The sequence below is a fragment of the Lissotriton helveticus genome, chromosome 6, assembly GCF_964261635.1.
Source record: "Lissotriton helveticus chromosome 6, aLisHel1.1, whole genome shotgun sequence".
In the NCBI taxonomy this organism is placed as follows: Eukaryota; Metazoa; Chordata; class Amphibia; order Caudata; family Salamandridae; genus Lissotriton; species Lissotriton helveticus.
Genome location: NC_136067.1, coordinates 297,865,760 through 297,884,394, shown reverse-complemented (window position 1 = coordinate 297,884,394; position 18,635 = coordinate 297,865,760). Strand labels below are relative to the sequence as shown.

General features: G+C 44.1%; 1 protein-coding gene across 1 annotated transcript in view; it reads right to left on the bottom strand.

The window, feature by feature from the left end:
* Nucleotides 1-18,338, bottom strand: part of TTC32 (tetratricopeptide repeat domain 32) — a 46,609-nt gene extending 28,271 nt beyond the window's left edge. The window contains exon 1 of the mRNA XM_078647746.1: nucleotides 18,240-18,338. Coding sequence (XP_078503872.1) covers nucleotides 18,240-18,319 — 80 coding nt within the window. The 5' untranslated portion in view covers nucleotides 18,320-18,338. The remainder of the gene's footprint in view (nucleotides 1-18,239) is intronic.
* Nucleotides 18,339-18,635: the final 297 nt, after the last annotated feature.

Genomic DNA, 18,635 nt, shown 5'->3' with positions numbered 1-18,635 from the left:
ACAAATAGACAACAATATTAAGTGTAAGTAAAATAGGCTGTTTGTCCCTGCTCCCGGCTGTGCCTCAAGAGCTAAAGCTAGCAAAACGCTGCGCTAGTGATCAGCGCGCGTTTTAAGTTAGAGGGGGCGTGGCTTCGCTAGTGGGCGTGTCCTGGCGACAGGCCAATCACGTCGTGGCAGCAAGTAATACCTTGTCCACGTCAGCAAGCAATCTGCTGAGTGGCGAGGGATTCACAGAATCGGCGATTTTAAAACAAATAGACAACAATATTAGGTGTAAGTAAAATAGGCTGTTTGTCCCTGCTCCCGGCTGTGCCTCAAGAGCTAAAGCTAGCAAAACGCTGCGCTAGTGATCAGCGCGCGTTTTAAGTTAGAGGGGGCGTGGCTTCGCTAGTGGGCGTGTCCTGGCGACAGACCGGCGAATTGTCATTCCCCAACAACTGAGGCAAGGAACCGTAAATCTAGCGCATAAAGGACACAGAGGCATGGTGGCAACGAAGAATGCACTACGGGAGCGGGCCTGGTTCCCGTCACTTGACCAAGTGGTAGAATCCACACTCCAAGATTGCACGCAATTCCAACTAGTACGGCGAGAAGAACCACACTCCCGCTTCAAATGTCTGACCTTGGAGACGGTGTATGGCAACAAGTGGCCATCAACTTCTTTGGTCCACTGAAGTCTGGGAAGTACATTATTGTCATCATGGATGAGTACTCCAAGTTCCCCATTGCGCTACAAGTCTCATCCAGAAGAGCCACCACTGTCATACCTGTCATAGACGAAGCATTTGCTGCATGGGGAATCCCCACAGTAGTGAAGACGGACAATGGCCCACCATTTAATGGACAGGAGTTTGCAGAGTTCGCAAGACTAGTACAATAACATCACTTCATGCGTATTGTCAGATGATTATGTGGGTTATATGTCTTAATCATTCAGACTTAACCATGAGTCATGTATCTAACACGTTAATTCCATCGCAACCGGGTTAGTTAGACATTTTTGGCACAATTGTTGTTGGTATTTACTGTGCGATTTAATTCAGTCGCAAGTACTTTGTAACGAACCGTGTCACGTTGTTTCCGTGCTCCTGCCGGAACCTATCGAACTAGAGGACGTAATTATTTTTCCTCTACTCGAACATTACGATGGACATAAATACAAGCACTTTAATAAATCAGGCACAATTATTTTACATTTTTCAGAAGCCTCGGCATAACGATTTCCCTCGCCACTCTATCTGGGGGCATTTTGGGATATTTCTCGCGTGCGGTCAGGTTAAAACCAACCGGCTTGCATCTGTAACTTTTGCATTAGTAGCCCTTCTGTGTTTCTGCACACTATGGGCACCTTCATTTTTAAACCGTGTTGATGCCCTTTTCCGTGTATCTAACATTTCACGGATACTGCACTCGGCGCATGTCATATACTCAAGTACGAATCCCAGGTCTTCCTTGACGTGGTTTCTTAGCTGTTTTTTTTATCCTCCCCAGATTTATTCTGCTTCACTGTCTTTGATTCACTCAGGCTTTGTTTGGATTCACTTTTAACTTTGGGGATAATTTTGTCCACCTGAGAAGGAATCCTCCTGACAGATTGGAACCCTGCGCGCCACACACATATATGCAGTAAGTGTGCAGCGACCTTTGACCATTTTGAATTGTTGTTTTTTATGCCCACTTGATTTTGGCTAATGGCCACCTCTATTATCCAGGTAACGCCTCACTCCTATCAACAATGTATACTTTGGAGTGCCTCGGAGCCCCTTTCTCTCTCAACAATTGACCTGTGAGAGAATCCTTCACCTTCCCGCTGCTACACTCATGGTAATAATGTTTAATTATGCCCAATGCCCTTAAATTTCTTAGCAATATATCAGGTACTTACACACCGTCCCTCGCCCTTTTTTAGGTGTTCCCAGCCCTTCTCACGTCAATCTTGTCCTGAGGAAGACCCCGGTAGTAAGGTTCAAGATACCTACGAACAGAGGGGTCGAAACGTCGACTTTTACAGCATCTGCCAATACTGAATCGACCGTGATGAATTAACTGTGATTGCATTTGTTATATGGCAAATATTTGTATAGAATGTGGACTTTGACTATCCGGTATGTTACTAATATCTACCCAAACTGTTTGTGATATGTTTGTCACCATCACAAAACTCTCTCTCCCACCACTTACAATCTAACACTCCTTTTCACCCCCCCCTTTGACCCCTGGGCACCACTCTTATGAATTGTGATACCTTTTTAAAGTGTATTACTTAAAATTGTTCATAAAATACATTCCCAATGTGATTAAATAACATTGGTCGAACATTAATGTTTCCTCTTTCATACTGTTGAATGCTTAGTTTCTTGATATTTGTTTTTAATTTTTCATCCCCTCCTTTTGAAAGCCAGTAACACACTGGGACCACTTCAATTTATACAGTCTAGTACCCAGGTCCCAGTGATTCCGGGTTTACCCTTATTTTGTAACTGCCGGCTTTAAGGTGGTCACGCTCTTCGCCTTGCTGCATCCAGCGAACAGACTGCTGTAGGCGCGACAGATAGTCATTGCATTTTTTTATTATATTTTTTTTAATCTACAAACATCTGAGTGGTTATACATCTTATATAGAGCTGAAGAGAGGTAACTCAAGTTAGTGTATTAAATTGTTGAACTTGTCTGCTAAGGTGCGATGTATTGTGAGGCGCTATCAGTCACAGCAAGATAAGGATGTAACTTTTCATTTGCACGGTTTTACTAATTGGACTTGCTGGCAATTCATTCCTTAGTACTTGGGTGTGAGCGCACTGAGCACAATGCGGTCTGCTGGTCGAAGTTCTATAGTTGTGTGAAAGTAGGTAGTATTCTTGTTATTGTAGACATTTCTGTGTAGTTGGAGCACACAAAAGAAGAATTATAGTGAGAAGTGGTTCAGGAAGAACTCACATCATTCTGGTGCTACGTCATCTGGGTGCCACGCAGGGATTGACTGGCGGATGTTGTAACTGCACTGTGATAGGGTGACCTTTGACAGAGAGGCTTTGGGATTGGTGGATATATTGTGAACCTAGTATGATGAAGAGTGTGAGAGATTGGAGCAAAGAGTGATTGAGAATTTATTAACATGGGAAATCCTTGTTGAAAAAAGAGAAAGATTTAAATAGAAGTTTCTCCTAGAGGGCATACCAGCCATGGAAATGGCAGCCAAGAAAGGGTTACACACGTGCATTTGGCTTAGCCAATGGCATGGATACACGTCCAAAGATGGAGAATTATGATTCCCACTGAACTGGACTTTCCATATCTCTATACTAGAGGATCTGAGGAGGAGAATATATGACCTAAAACCTCAGGCTTAAGCCCACACATTTTAAGCCTTAAATCTTTGGGAGAAAATGATGAGTGAAGAGAAAAGGAAGAAATTTGAATTAAATATTTGCAGTAGGGCTCATTCATAGAGAAGGGTGCAGGACGAGGAAAGACGGAGAAAATGGACGTAGGAAGTCATCAAGACACTCGAAGACTATCCCTTAATATAAAGCGAGGAGATGGAGATGGAGAAGGAGAAGGAGAAACCCCAAAAAAAGAGGCAGAAACAGAGAGTGAGGAGGCGGAAGCTCCTCGGTATAAGACCACCCCTATATAACGCGACAGCTGCTGCACCGAGTACCACAGCCCCGGCCACAACCGAGACCTGGTTAGGTGCAGGATCCCCTGTAGAAGCCCGCACACCTCCAAGCTATACCGTGCTACAGTCTCTTCTCCTGCTCAGATCCCCGCGCCTATAAAAGTGAGCAATCTGCCGTTGTTGGGGACCATAACCTCTTTCCCAGTTGAGGTACCTGTGAGCACTTTACCAAAGCAACCTATCTTAAGCGTACCTAATGACCTTGCATCGAAGCCTGGAGTAAAGGCTCCAGTACCTCTGCAAATGGAACATTTGACACATGAGGTAAGCTAACTATTGCAGCCTTACCAGTCAACTCACGAAGCAATGGGCAAACCCCAGAGTGACGTAACATCGCCCAACTAAAAACTGAATTTAAAGAAATCGTTAAGAGAAATGTGGGGATGGACTTCCTGGGACATTACAATGAGCGCAAATTGCTCTACATGAGTAAGGAAATAGTGAGACAGGCGCATACAAGAATGGAAAATATGACGGACAAGTGTGGGATTGGCAGAAGAAAGTTAGGATGACAATGGGTGAGAAGGAGTTAACATTGTTGAAGTTAAGAGGATTAAGGACTCCTGTAAGGGAACTGATTGAGAACATAAGGGAATGGAGCGTGACTGAAAAATCAAAGAGAAAAATTCAGAGAGCTGTGGTGCGGGAAGCAGAAGGTCAAGGTTAAACAAAAGAAAGAGTTTTTAGAAGGATGTGGAGGAAGCTGCATCAGGAAAGATGAAGGAATATACTTTGAGATAAGTAAAGGGAGAAGCATATCTACATGTCACATAGTCACGATCAGATCTTTTCCATTTCACAAATTCCCTTCCAAAAATTAGAGAGAATGATGATAAGCATAAACACAGATGGAACAAATTGTTTCAAAGGCCCTATGGGAAGATTTAGTTCTGTTTTGTTGAGGTGGCGGTTCCAAAGAACTTGTGAGCAGAATGTAAGAGGGCCGTCAAGTATACCCTAGAGCATGGGTACTCACAAACTTTCTCTCGGGGGCCAAATTTACAGTGTGGTTTGTGGCAGAGGGCTGCACCGGTGGGGGTGGGGTCAGAGGGGGAAGGGGTGGGGCTAAAGCAAAAAAAATTGTGACCATGAGGTTGAACACAGGTCCCTGCAGCGGACGCCTTCGTCCACTGAGCCACCAGACCCATCATACACGCATCAATTTCTCTCTCTTGCTCCCTCCCTTTATCTCCCTCTTGCTCCCTCTGCCTCCCTCCTTCTCCCTCCCTCCCTCCCTCCCTCCCTCTCCCATCCTCCCCCTCCCTCCGTTCCTCTCCCACCCTCTCCCTCCCTCCCTCTCCCTCCCGCCGTCTCCCTCCCTCCGTCTCCCTCGCTCTCTCTCCCTCCGTCTGTCTCCCTCTCTGTCTCCTCCCCTCTGTCTCCTCCCCTCTGTCTCCTCCCCTCTGTCTCCTCCCCTCTGTCTCCTCCCCTCTGTCTCCCTCTGCCTCCTTCCCTCTGTCTTTCTCCCTCCTGTCACCCTACTCCCTCTGTCTCCCTCTCTCTGTCGCCCTTCATCCCTCTGTCGCCCTCCTCCCTCTGTCGCCCTCCTCCCTCTGTCGCCCTCCTCCCTCTGTCGCCCTCCTCCCTCTGTCGCCCTCCTCCCTCTGTCACCCTCCTCCCTCTGTCGCGCTCCTCCCTTTGTCTCCCTCTCTGTCCCCCTCTGTCTCCGTCCCCCTCTGTCTCCGTCCCCCTCTGTCTCCCTCCCCCTGTCTCCCTCCCTGTCTCTCTCTCTCCCTCTCCCTCCGTCTCTCTCCCTCCGTCTCTCTCCCTCTCTCTCCGTCTCTCTCCCTCTGTCTCCCGCCCTGTCTCCCTCCCTATGTCTCCCTTCCTCTCCCTGTCTCCCTTCCTCTCCCTCCCTCCCTCTGTCACACTTCCTGTCACCCTCCCTCCCTCTGTCTCCCTTCCTCTCCCTCCCTCTGTCTCCCTCCCTCCCTCTACCACACTTCCTCTGTCACCCTCCCTCCCTTTCCCTCCCTCTGTCCCTCTCCCTCCCTATCCCTCCATCCCTCTGTCTCCCTCCCTGTCTCCCTCTCCCTCTGTCTCCCTCTCTCTCTGTCTCCCTTCCTCTCCCTCCGTCTCCCTCCCTCCTTCTGTCACCCTCCATCCTTCAGTCACCCTGCCTCTGCACCCTCCCTCCCTCTCCCTCCCTCTCCCTCACCCTCCATGGCTGCCAAGGTTTCAGATTGATAGGTGTGACATTTTCATAGTTTCAGTGTAATTATGAGTGACATTTCCACAAATATGAGTGACATTTCCTCGCAAACATAATCAAGCACTGAAGACGAGGGAAACGTATAAATATCAGACATTACACCCATTTGAACGAGAGAAACGGCAAGAAGGTCCTAAAAGTACTGCATAGCAACAAAAATGGAAGAGCACCGTGGGGCCCAACTGTGATAAACAGGATGTGAGAGGCCATACTTCCTGCAATTGAGCCTCATGTTCCATTATGCTCTGCCCACCCCGCTCCAGGGTATGCCATATCTGAATGCATGTGGGATTTTTCTGTTTTATAAATACACAGGAACAAGTGTTGTTTTTTTAAAAGAAGACTCAAGCTTGGAGTTAATGTAAATTATCCCTGCTGCATGGATAATGACTAATGCAGCGCAGGAGTGTAATCCTCTGAAGCTAGGAGAAAGGATTCCCCGACTGTCACCACTGCGTGGGAACGATTTGTTCTATGCGTTTAGCCTGGCACCATGACCTCCTCACCCTGTTCCCTAGAGGGAGACCCTCGTCTGCAGAAAGGACAGTAGGAAAATAATATCTGCCAAGCCAAGCAGGCAGAGATTCCAGTACAAAGACAGTGGTGCGTGTAATATGGTGCTTCAAGTGTGCAGATAGCAAGTTGACACGTTAACTGAAAGGGGGGACACCTGATATCGTTTGAGTTGCTGGTGAATAGATGCGCGTGACAACCAAATCCAATCTTAAGTATTCCTCCTTCTGCAATCCGAGTTTTTTTCCCTATACCCCAACGTGCTATTTAAGCTGATTCCTGCAAAGGAGGGTTCGAGTTGGAGGAACATTGTGCCATTGCAGGGGAGGCAATGAGTGCAATGCGAAGAACCCACGAAGGAAGGAACAGATCTGTGAAGGTGTACCTCTGTCACCCTGCCCTGTGTGTGTGTCTTTCCGGGCTGAGACAGCTTCCTCAGCGCACACGCACAGCCGCGCCCCAGTACTTCACAGGTCTGTAAAAGACCATTTACATGTTAATGAGGCTTTGTTGTACTTCACCTCTTAGCACCCCTGCAGCTCCCCTCTGACAATCACTGAAATCCCCCTCTACAGCCCCCACAGAGCAGATTCTCTTGAGTCCGCGCTGCTGCGGCGGTATTTGCTAACACAATTTTTTTTTTTTTAAACACGGGTGTCTACAAAGTCCGCGGGCCGCCCAGGATGGCTTGCCGGGCCGCTGGCAGCCCGCGGGCCGTACTAGGAGTACCCCTGCCCTAGAGTGATGGGGACTAATGCACCTTTACCCGTAGAAAAAACAAAAATAAAACACCTGAAGACAAAAGTCCCTCAAAGAGAAATGAATTGGTACACGATTTTCCAAACCTCTCGAGCCGAAAATATTTGGTGCATGCCTATTTAGAGAGGTTCATGCAGGTGTACAGGGAGTAGAGTGGAATGAACAATCCACTTGGATACAACATTGAAGGGTTTCCAGCCTCTGTGCAAGGACTTAGACCTGAAATCAGTGACCAGATTATCCAAGGTGTCCTATGTTGACAGAGCAAAACTGTTGATAAGATCCTGCAGTGCGTAAAATATTGCAGTGACATGTAGGAAGCCCAGCGAAAGGGGCTCAAACAAAGGTAAATGATAGCTCAAACCCAGTTAGCACATAATGAAGGGACAAAAGGATTTAATGTTTCTCTTCAAAGCCCTGATGTGGATTCCAGTTGCGGGATGACAATTCAAGGAGTTTTCATGACATATGTCGTGCTATACAATGGTGTACCAAAAGCCCATCATGTTTCAATCACATACTCTAAAAGATTATGGAATCTCTGCAGCTAACATGCAATTTGATCCAGATTCACAACATTAATTATCTTTTGATTGCATCGATGACCAAAGAAGCTTGTAAAAAAAGACACGATTGCTCTGCTCAACCACCTGGCTGAGAATGGGCAGTTTCCTCCAAGAAATTTTAGTACTGTCAGAAGGAAGTCCTGTATTTAGGACATCGGATTGAGAAGAGCATGAGGTGAGTGTCCCATGAACATATAGAGACCATCCTTAAAATGAAATTTCCGTCTACACAAAGAGAAGTGTGTGTGTTCCTGGGCATAGTTGGCTACTGCTGACAATGGATCTCAACTTTTTCCTTCATGGCAAATCCTTTACTGAGGCTGAAGCACACTGATATCAGCAACCCTGTACCAAAGGATGACGAAAGCATTGAAGTCTTCCGGGTGCCATCAAATTTACTTTGCAGTGCACACACTTTTGGAATAGCTGACTATACTAAAGAATTTTTACTCTTTTGCCATGAAAGAGATGGGTGCGCATGGACTGTACTAACTCAAGCACATGGGGAGACTAAGCGTCCCATCTGATATTCCTCAGCTACTCTTGACTCTGTGGCAGTAGGGCTGCCTGGTTGTCTCAAAGTGGTTGTAACGGTGAGCTTTCACATTCAGAAAACTGAATGGATAATGATGGTTTACCCCCTGATTGTCATTGTCTCTCACTGGCTTGATATTCTAATGACCCGCACGCAACATTTGACAAACAGCCACTTAACCCGTTATGAGAGAATCATGTTGGCTGCCGAAAATGATTCCATCAGAAGCTGTAACACTAAACCCTCCTTCTCTTTTGCCAGCCCTAGAGGGAAATGATGAGGGCGATTTTCACTATGACTGTTAGTGTTACTGAGTTGTGCACAAAACTGAAATCCATCATACTGGATGTACACCGTCCTGAATCTGACCATACCCTTTTTGTTGATGGGTCAAAATTTGAGAAACCATTGTGGTATTTTAAGAGCTGTTTTCGCCAGAGGAAAATGCTATACAAATGAAATTGCCCAATTTTGAGTCCAGCACCTTTCATAATGGATGAGCCATGTAGGTCAGCAAAATAGACTATTTTCCACTATGCTATTGAATAGTGTACACACCTTCAATGAGCAAGAGAATTTCAACAGAGTGCCCCAAAAGTAGAGAAGGCTAACTGGTAAAAGATGGGATGTGTGAAAGATGCCAGCAACATTTGGGTGTCCAGTGATGGGAAGCTAGTTCTCTGACTCTAAATTGCGTGCTATGGTACAGCACATGCATGGTCCCACACATGTGGGTTTAGACCAAATGGTGTGCACATTTGGTATTTTGGTACAATCCTCATGTTCAATCCATGTCAGAAAGTTTGTGTCAATGTTGTGCTATTTGTCAGAAACAAACAGTGGGCAAAACAATTGCTGTAACCGTGAGCCACATTGGCTTGGTGAGCAAAATAACGATGGATTAAACCCAGATAAGTGACTGGTGGTGAATGTTTTGCCATTGTGCAACATTCCGTCCATCATCTTGTGTGTTTTGCTGTTCACCCTATGTGGGAAGGGTATGCCCAGACGTGGGTCCCGTGCTCACTAAGCCACTGGAGTCAAGCTATCCTGGCTGAAGACGGCTGATACCCAGAAACCGGTCCTAGGGTGCTTGATTCCGGTCCAGGGAAGACATGGCTTGGCAGTTCGGGCTGGACTGTTCCCATGAGGCACAGGGTCAAGACTGATTTGCATATGGCCATGTGTGAACTGGGGTGGCTTGGTGAGCAAAATAACGATAGATTAAACCCAGATCTGTGACTGGGGGCGAATGTTTTGCCATTTTGCAACATTCCGTCCATCATCTTGTGTGTTTTGCTGTTCACCCTATGTGGGAAGGGTATGCCCAGACGTGGGTCCCGTGCTCACTAAGCCACTGGAGTCAAGCTATCCTGGCTGAAGACGGCTGATACCCAGAAACCGGTCCTAGGGTGCTTGATTCCAGTCCAGGGAAGACATGGCTTGGCAGTTCGGGCTGGACTGTTCCCATGAGGCACAGGGTCAAGACTGATTTGCATATGGCCATGTCTGAACTAGGGTGGCTTGGTGAGCAAATTACGATGGATTAAACCCAGATCTGTGACTGGGGGCGAATGTTTTGCCATTGTGCAACATTCCGTCCATCATCTTGTGTGTTTTGCTGTTCACCCTATGTGGGAAGGGTATGCCCAGACGTGGGTCCCGTGCTCACTAAGCCACTGGAGTCAAGCTATCCTGGCTGAAGACAGCTGATAGCCAGAAACCGGTCCTAGGGTGCTTGATTCCGGTCTAGGGAAGACATGGCTTGGCAGTTCGGGCTGGACTGTTCCCATGAGGCACAGGGTCAAGACTGATTTGCATATGGCCATGTCTGAACTGGGGTGGCTTGGTGAGCAAAATAACGATGGATTGAACCCAGATCTGTGACTGGGGGCGAATGTTTTGCCATTGTGCAACATTCCGTCAATCATCTTGTGTGTTTTCCCATCATTATTTAGTTGCATGCAAAACCTTTTCCGAATTGGAGGCGAGTTTAAAGGCATCAATTATGTATGTGGTAAGTCAGCTCAGAAAAAGAAAGAGACTTGATGTAAAGGCTGAAGAGATGCAAAGTGACCTGTATTACCCTCTGTAGGTTCTTGGAGAATCTTAGAAGAACCCAAAGTTAATGAATATACTGTAATAAAGAAATAAGCTGAAGATTCAGAAATCTTCAGAGGGTTGTGAGAGCGGTTTCCTTTTTGTCTGCTTTAAATGCACTAGAACCAAGCATATGCTAATATAATCATGTTTACACTTCCTCCATTTTTAACCACTGTCATGAATATCCCACATGATGATTACTATTTTAGGTGTCTCCCTGTTCTAACTAAAGAATTGCAAGCTCTACACCAGGGGTACTCATAGTACGGCCGCGGGCCGGTGGCGGCCAGGCAAACCTCCCCTGGCGGCCTGCGGACCTTGCACACAGCATACCAGTGTTTAAATTTTTTTTTTTTTTTAAGAGTGTCTGCAAACTAAGTTACAGCAGCGCGACTCCGAGACTCTGCTGCTCTGTGAAGGCCGGCCGGGGGATTCCTGCCATAGTTGGAGTGGAGCTGCAGGGGCGCTAAGAGGTGAACAACACAGCCTCATTAACAAGCTAATGGTCTTTTAAAGACCTGTTAATGTGCTCAGTGCAGCTATGTGTGTGCTCCGAAGCTGTCTCAGCCCGGGCTGACACAGAGGCAGGGTGAGATGACAGAGGGAGAGGGAGGGAGAGGGAGAGGGAAAGAAAAGGAGACTAAGTGAGGAAGGGAAAGGGAGAACGGGTGAAGGAGTAAGAGAGGGAAGGAAGGAAAGGGAGGGTGGAAGCAGGGCTCAAGTCGAGGTACCACGCGGGTGGACGGCGTCCCCCCACTTATTTTACCGGGAGCTCAATAACTGGAGTAAATGGAGCAGCACATTCACTATTTGGCCTCTCTGGGGTGAGATTGGAGCTCATTCAGAACACTGCTCACGCGCTGGCTTCTCTGATGCAATCGCATCTAAGGGGTGAGCGAGAGGAGGCAATGAATCTGATGGTGCAAGCCACCTTTCGTGACATCACTTCCTGTTGTGACGTCAGCGTCCCCCCACTTCTTTTTATAGGACTTGTGCCCTGGGTGGAAGGGAAAGGGAGAGAAAGGGAGACAGAGTGAGGGAGGGAAAGGTAGTGACAGAGTGAGGGAGTAAGGGCGTAAGGGAGGGAAAGGGAGACAGAGTGAGGGAGGGAAAGGGAGACAGAGTGAGGGAGGGAAAGGGAGACGGAGAGAGGGAGGGAAAGGGAGACAGAGTGAGGGAGTGAGGTAGGGAAAGAGACAGTGAGGGAGTGAGAGGGAAAGGGAGAGAGTGAGGGAGTGATAGAGGGAAAGGGAGGGAGAGAAAGGAAGGGAGGGAAAGGGAGTGACCGACTGAGAGAGGGGGAGGGAAGGAAAGGAAGGGAAGGAAAGGGAGTGACAGAGTGAGGGAGTGAGAGAGGGAAAGGGAGGGAGAGAAAGGAAGGGAGGGAACGGGAGTGACAGAGTGAGGGAGTGAGAGAGGGAAAGGGAGACACAGTGAGGGAGTGAGAGAGGGAAAGGGAGACAGAGGGAGGGATACAAAGGGAGGGGGACAGAGTAAGGGAGAGGGAGAGAGGGAGAGGGAGTGAGGGAGACGGAGAGAGAAAGAGAGCGAGAAAGAGAGATGTGTGTATGCCGCGTCTGGTGGCTCAGTGGATGAAGGTGTCCGCTGCAGGGACCAGTGATCAACCTCAAGGTCAGTTTTTTTTTGTTGTTCTAGCCCTGCCCCCTTCCCCACTGACCCCGCCCCCACTGGTGCGGCCCTCGGACACAAACCACAGTGTAAATTTGGCCCCCGAGAGAAAGTTTGTGAGTACCCATGCTCTACACGAATAAACTGAGAGCGTTCTCAGAGATTTTACCTCCACTGTTCTTAATCAAGGACATCCCAACTGTCCCAGGCTATCATTGTACAATGTATCAATTTGCATGCTTAAATAAACTGAGAGAACAACTAAACTCAACTTAATGCTACTTTGAGAGAATACTCAAACGTATTCTGTAGTAAAATGTTTCTTATTGCTTATTCCTTATTGGTGCAAACTCTGAAATCTGTGCATTTGTGTAGAAATGTATTAAAGTCATTCTCTAAAGTCCTAGAAAAGGATATGCTTCCTACTGCACATTGGAACCCCATATTCCCTACCTTTAGAAGGCAAATCTATTTAGGATTTCATGTAGAACTTTACTAAGTTATTTGCATGTATGTGTTGTTACTAAACTCTGACATATTTCCAGTATTCTGCCAATTACTTCTTTATATACATTTACAAAAACCTTAACTTGAGTCTATTCTTATTGAGATTGTTTCATCCCTGCATATTCAACTTGTTTAAGAATATTAATAGACAGGTCCAATCGGTGAGCACCAAAGTCCATAACGAGACATTGGCACGCTATTAATCTGATCATATCACACAGGGTTGCGTGCTGACATTGATGTTAAATACACAGGAAATGACAACAATAAGGTTATGACTGAACATCACTGAGATTGTTTCAAAACAGAGAAAACTGAGATCATGAAAGATTTATATGGACCGTCATTTCCCGTCGAAAATCTTGCTTTTATGAATGTTTTGTATAGTACATTTTGAAGATATTAAAAAATAAAAATATTTGCAGAATAATTTTTCTTGGTTATATATTGACGGTATATTTACTTCAGTTTATGTATGGCTTCCCATGATGAGGTATTAAATATACTTGAATGTGCAAGTCAGTAGGGCTACTGACTTAGTGGGTGGTAACCAGGGCAGGGCCACTACCACCCTTGTAACCCGAATTTTTAGTCTGTTGTAAGCTTAATTTGTGTGTCTGATATTTTTTTTACAGTTACATATAACCTCACATCAAAAGTTGAAGGAGCTCTAAGTGATGGATTTGCGTTTTGTGTAATTATGTGTCAATTTATCAAAAATTTCACATAATTATGCCAAAGAAAAATGTGTATTTCACATATCCCTACTAAGAATTATTTGCTGTGGGTGCACATTTTGTTACTAAGGGCAGGCCTTACATATAACCTCACATCAAAAGTTGAAGGAGCTCTAAGTGATGGATTTGCGTTTTGTGTAATTATGTGTCAATTTTTCAAAAATTTCACTTAATTATGCCAAAGAAAAATGTGTATTTCACATATCCCTACTAAGAATTATTTGCTGTGGGTGCATATTTTGTTACTAAGGGCAGGCCTTGATACAGGTGGACTAGAATTCTATGCGGTACAATTCATAAACAGACACTGACGTTTTTTTACAAAAATACTAACTGAGAAAAGTGAGTATAAGATACTTTTTTAATGTTTCTTACAAAAACATTTGTTTCTGTTGGTTGCTCTGCAGTAGGTGGGAGGCTGGCCAGGGTTCAGGCTCAGTGGCCAACCTCCGGTGCACACAGCCAGAAGCTGTGTGCAGTGGGGCTTGGCTGTAGTTTGCCCAAGGGGGCTAGGCATAAGTATGGTTAAAACAAATACATTCACTGAAAAAATAAAGCTTAAAGTGACATTATAGTTAAATATGGTAATTGGTTCTTAGCTTATATTGAAAACAAAAAACAGATATTCACTGAAAAAAAGAGGTTAAAATGACACTATGTTTAGGTGTTGGAATAAAAAAAAGAATTAATCTTTGTAAAACAAAAAAACATTTAATTAGGCAGTTAAAGTTTAGTTAACTAATTATAATTACTATTATTTGCACTGTTGTCAAGCACCGCTTAAGACCTCACATGTTACATTGCTCTTGATATTTTAAATGACATCTCTAATGTCCAAACATCCAGTCATTGTTACAGTGTCCTGTAGGTTTTGTGGACTTGATGTAATTCAACACACTACACCTGTTCCCAATTTTCTATCTCAGATCAAGTGATAATGGACATAAACTTTCACAACATGGTAGACACATAGCACATCTGTAAAGTTACCCACATGTGATGGATGTTACTCTCTTTTTACTGGTGTTTCACCCACTTAACAAACAAAATACCTCCATATTCTTTAATGAAGTCACTCCCTTTTTAAACCTTAAACACCCTCCATAAAAGAGTTTGTACTCTATTGAACTTAAACTGCTCAATCTCTTAACGACTTCACATGATCTGTGCCTTTAAAGCAAGAGGTTGACCGTTATGATACTAATAAGGCTTCATGGACTAACCTTCAAAGTTTGGTAAAATACACTGCAAACATTGCTGCAATGAGCACAATGGCATACATTAGAACCTTGCTTACAACCCCAGTGTGAATTAAACCACCTCTAGGTTGGTCACCCTATATTCTACTTTATTCAGCAATATGCAATGCCTTAAAATATTCAGCTAAGTTCTGGAAATAAACATCCACACCATATAAACATCCTTGTTACGTAGAATTTGCCTTTAGCACTCTATTAAAACTGTTTAACATGGGTACATGCCCAGACATCCGCCGGTGGATGATCTAGTGTCAACAGAAGCTTTGACTTTTCCCACAGATTATTTGCAACAAGCGTTTGTCTTTAAGCCACAATTTACATTGAAACATGCATCTACAACCCACAGCAGGAGTGCTCAGCCTTTACTTATTTAACATGACGTACTGCTTGTAGCCCGACCATACTGGTTTGTAAACGGTGCACCATATAACTTTCAACATGCATAACCACACAACCTTACGCTATTTTCATTCTTTGCAACCACACATGCACTCTGTAACTCTATGCTGTATATGAATATAGGCCCTCCAGTAAAAACGTTCCTATTTAAAATAATATTAGGGCTTATGAGGTAATGTGAATAGCAGAATCTAGGCTGGTGTCAATTGGATGTCATCAATGATGCCATTTGAAATGTCATCAATGATGTCCCCAATGATGTAATTTAACATGTCATGAGTGATGTAATATGTGAAGTCCTAAGCAGTGCTTGACAGGGCGCAAGTTATAGTTGGTCAACTAAACTATAACTGGAAAATTGGGTATTTTTTCCGTTTCTTAAAATTATTCCTTTTCTCATTTCAACACCTAACTATAATGTCACCTTAACCTTTGTTTTTTCATCAAAATTTAAAAAAAAATTATATATATATATATATATATATATATACACACATATATACACACATATATACACACATATATCATTGCAAACGACTGCTCCACCATTAGAAACAGACTCCAGCACGCTCCGGTTTGCTATGGAGAGATTTTATTTTTGCAACACAAAACCAGGTAACCTGTTTCGACCACGCAAGCAGTCTTTGTTAAATCTGAAATTGCAGCCATCTTTTTGCTTTTTATACCATCTACAAAGTGACAGTGCATCATTTTAAATAAAGTTTCAACAAAATTTAAAGTGACAGTGAAACATTTCAAAAACCAAGGTGACATATGCAATCATGATCACAGAACTCAATGGCCTGCACATTGTGCAAATGAGCGTTATCAAGGTAGTGACATATTAATATTTCTAATATATAATGGCAATTTAACGGCGTCATGCATTTCAAATTACATATGGTACGAAATTAATTCGCCATATCTAGGGCAAGTGCCTAATTCACGCCGTATTTGTACTACAAGACCCAAACTTCCAGGCCAAACTCTATGTACAATCAAAAAAGTGCCTTTTACAATGTCCCTTACAAAATAAAGTGACCTGTGCAAATTCCACATTACTATTAAAATATCATAATAACATGAGATGCCCTCCAATGAAATATCATGTGCAAATGTTCTCATTGTTTTGGGCCAGTGCCCTTGATCCTTCAATATGCAACAAGGTTGGTCACAAACAGATTAAAATTGAAGTGCTGTGCAAAAACTATGTGCAGAAATTTCAGTAATATTAAATGGAGTGAATTAAAATTAATGGACTCAATCATTTACTTATCATTGTGAGAGCTTCAGAGCATTAACCATAAGTACATCCTCTTTCCTCTGGATTACCCGACATTCAATCGTCCTCTTTCTCTCTGTCTCTTTACAGATGGACATGTAGGTGTTCCTCAGTGTTATGCCCATTAGAGGATCTTACTATTCAAATGTATCTTGATTCAAGTTGTCTCCGGCACCTTTCTCTATTTCCCCCTCTCAACCTTTGTGGCACTTGATTTAGTATAAAGTATTTCAGATCTTCCAACTTGTTGTCATGAAACTGCTGGAAATGTCTGGCCATGGGGTACGCCTGATCCCTGTTATTAATCGCTCTAATGTGTTGTAGGATCCGCTGATGGACTGGTAAAATTGTACTGCCTATATACATTTTAAAACAACTGCATCTAAGAGCATATACTACAAATTGGCTCCTGCACTACATTGGCTTCGTGATCTGCCACTTTTATCTGTAAATGGTAAGGGTACTTGCATTGTGTTTTCTCCATTCCTGCACGCCTTACACTTGTGACATTGCCTGAAGCCCTTGCTTTCACAGAGCCAAGTTGTCTGTTGTGGGGTACCTGGGCTATTTGTTACTAAAGCCTGCTGAAAAAAATCTTGCCCTGCGAAAGGTTATTAGTCGCCCTTTACCTAACTTTTGTCTCAGAAAGGCATACCCTTGAAGTACATGGCAATGTTTCTGCATGATAGTTCCTATGCTTTTGTGCTGTAGCCTGTAATAAATTGGAAATGTGATTATCTTCTTGGGACTTCCTTGTGTGTAATGAGTTGGCAAATATTAGCAGTTCCCTAGGCTTTGCATTTGCTTTTTCTCTGGCTGCTCTTAACACTGACTTACTGTTTACCCACGGTTCAAACCTCTTTTAACTCCTCCTGCGCTTGATACAGTTGGCTGGGGCAGCAGCAGTTCCTTTTCATCCGCAAGTTCTCAGCATATGGGATGCTATTCACCAGTTTGGGAGGATGGAAACTGCGAGCATGGGGTATCGTATTGCCCGCAGTACTTTTCCGAAATGTTTTAGTATTTATTTCCCCATCCTTTATGTACAATGTGAGATCCAGGAACTGTACCTCTGTCTCACTTAAATGTGATGTGAACTTTAAATTTAGGTAATTGGTATTTATCCTCCCAATAAACTCCTCTGCTGATGTTATATCGTCTCGCCAAATGATGAAAAGATCATCAATGTAGTGGGTCCATATATGAGGCAGACCAATCGTTAGCTTTGTGGATTCAGCACTAGAAAACTGCTCAAGATACTTAGATCTATTCTTGCATCCCTATGTTACTAGTCTACCTTCTTATTTAAGATATTCTACTGATTTCCTGAAAAAAAATGGAGAACTGATTATGTGATGGTAACACTTGATTTTGTGTTTTTATACACCTCAAACCACAGCAATGGCATCGAGCATGCAAGTATTTAGAATACACTCGGATGGTGATTGAAATGTTGAGATTCTGCCTCACAAACGTGTTCCTATTTAATAACAAATACTATTTGCAACAACACCGTACAGCTATGGGCACCTTCTTCGCCCACACCTACACAAAATTGTTCATGGGGTGGTAGGAGAAGGAGGTGGCCTGAGTTGAAGAGAATGATGGACACATGAAGAATGTTGTGTTATGGACCAGATTCATCGATGATCTGTTTATCCTCTGGGAAGATAAGTATCACAACTGGAGATATTCATCGCAAAGATAAATTCCAATGAACATTCAACTGGCAAGCGCATTCAAGGTGTGTAACGTCTTGGATATAGAACTGGAAATGGAAAACAGGTAACTAAGGACAATAATTCATAGGAAAGCAACAGCCACACATTCAATTCTTAATGCCATTAGTGGCCAACCTGCAATATTGAGTGGAGTATCCCATTCAGCCAAAAGGTAAGGGCAAAAAGAATCTACTCAACGACAGAGGAATATGAAAAAGAGACTAGTAAAATGATTGAAAGGTTTACACATTGTCAATACCCCTTTAAAGTATTGAGAAATGCTAAGGAAGGGGTCAAGAAAACAGAGCCAGTGAACTACCACCACCCTACCTTACCCAACATGACCTTGTTCCAGAGCAAATTGAAACAGCCATGTTTTGAGCTTCTTACGAAAGGCTTTTTCCGAAGGTTCCATCCTCAGCTGTAAAGGGAGAGAATTCTGCAACTTCGCCGCTAAGAAACCAAAATAGCAACCGCCCATCGTGGCTCTCATCACTCGAGAAACAACCACCCTATTGGTAGCTGATGACCCGAAACTGTGACTCGACAGATAGCATTTCATCAACGATGCCAAGGATCGTGAGCGCCAGCCATTAAAAAGTCTTTGGCAGAAGTCCAAAGCTTTAAACGAGGTTCTCTCACTGAGTGGCAGCCAGTGCAGGATGGCAAGAGCTGGACCTGCAGGTGCATGTCTCGGAAGATTTAAAACAAGGTGAGCTGCTACATTTTGA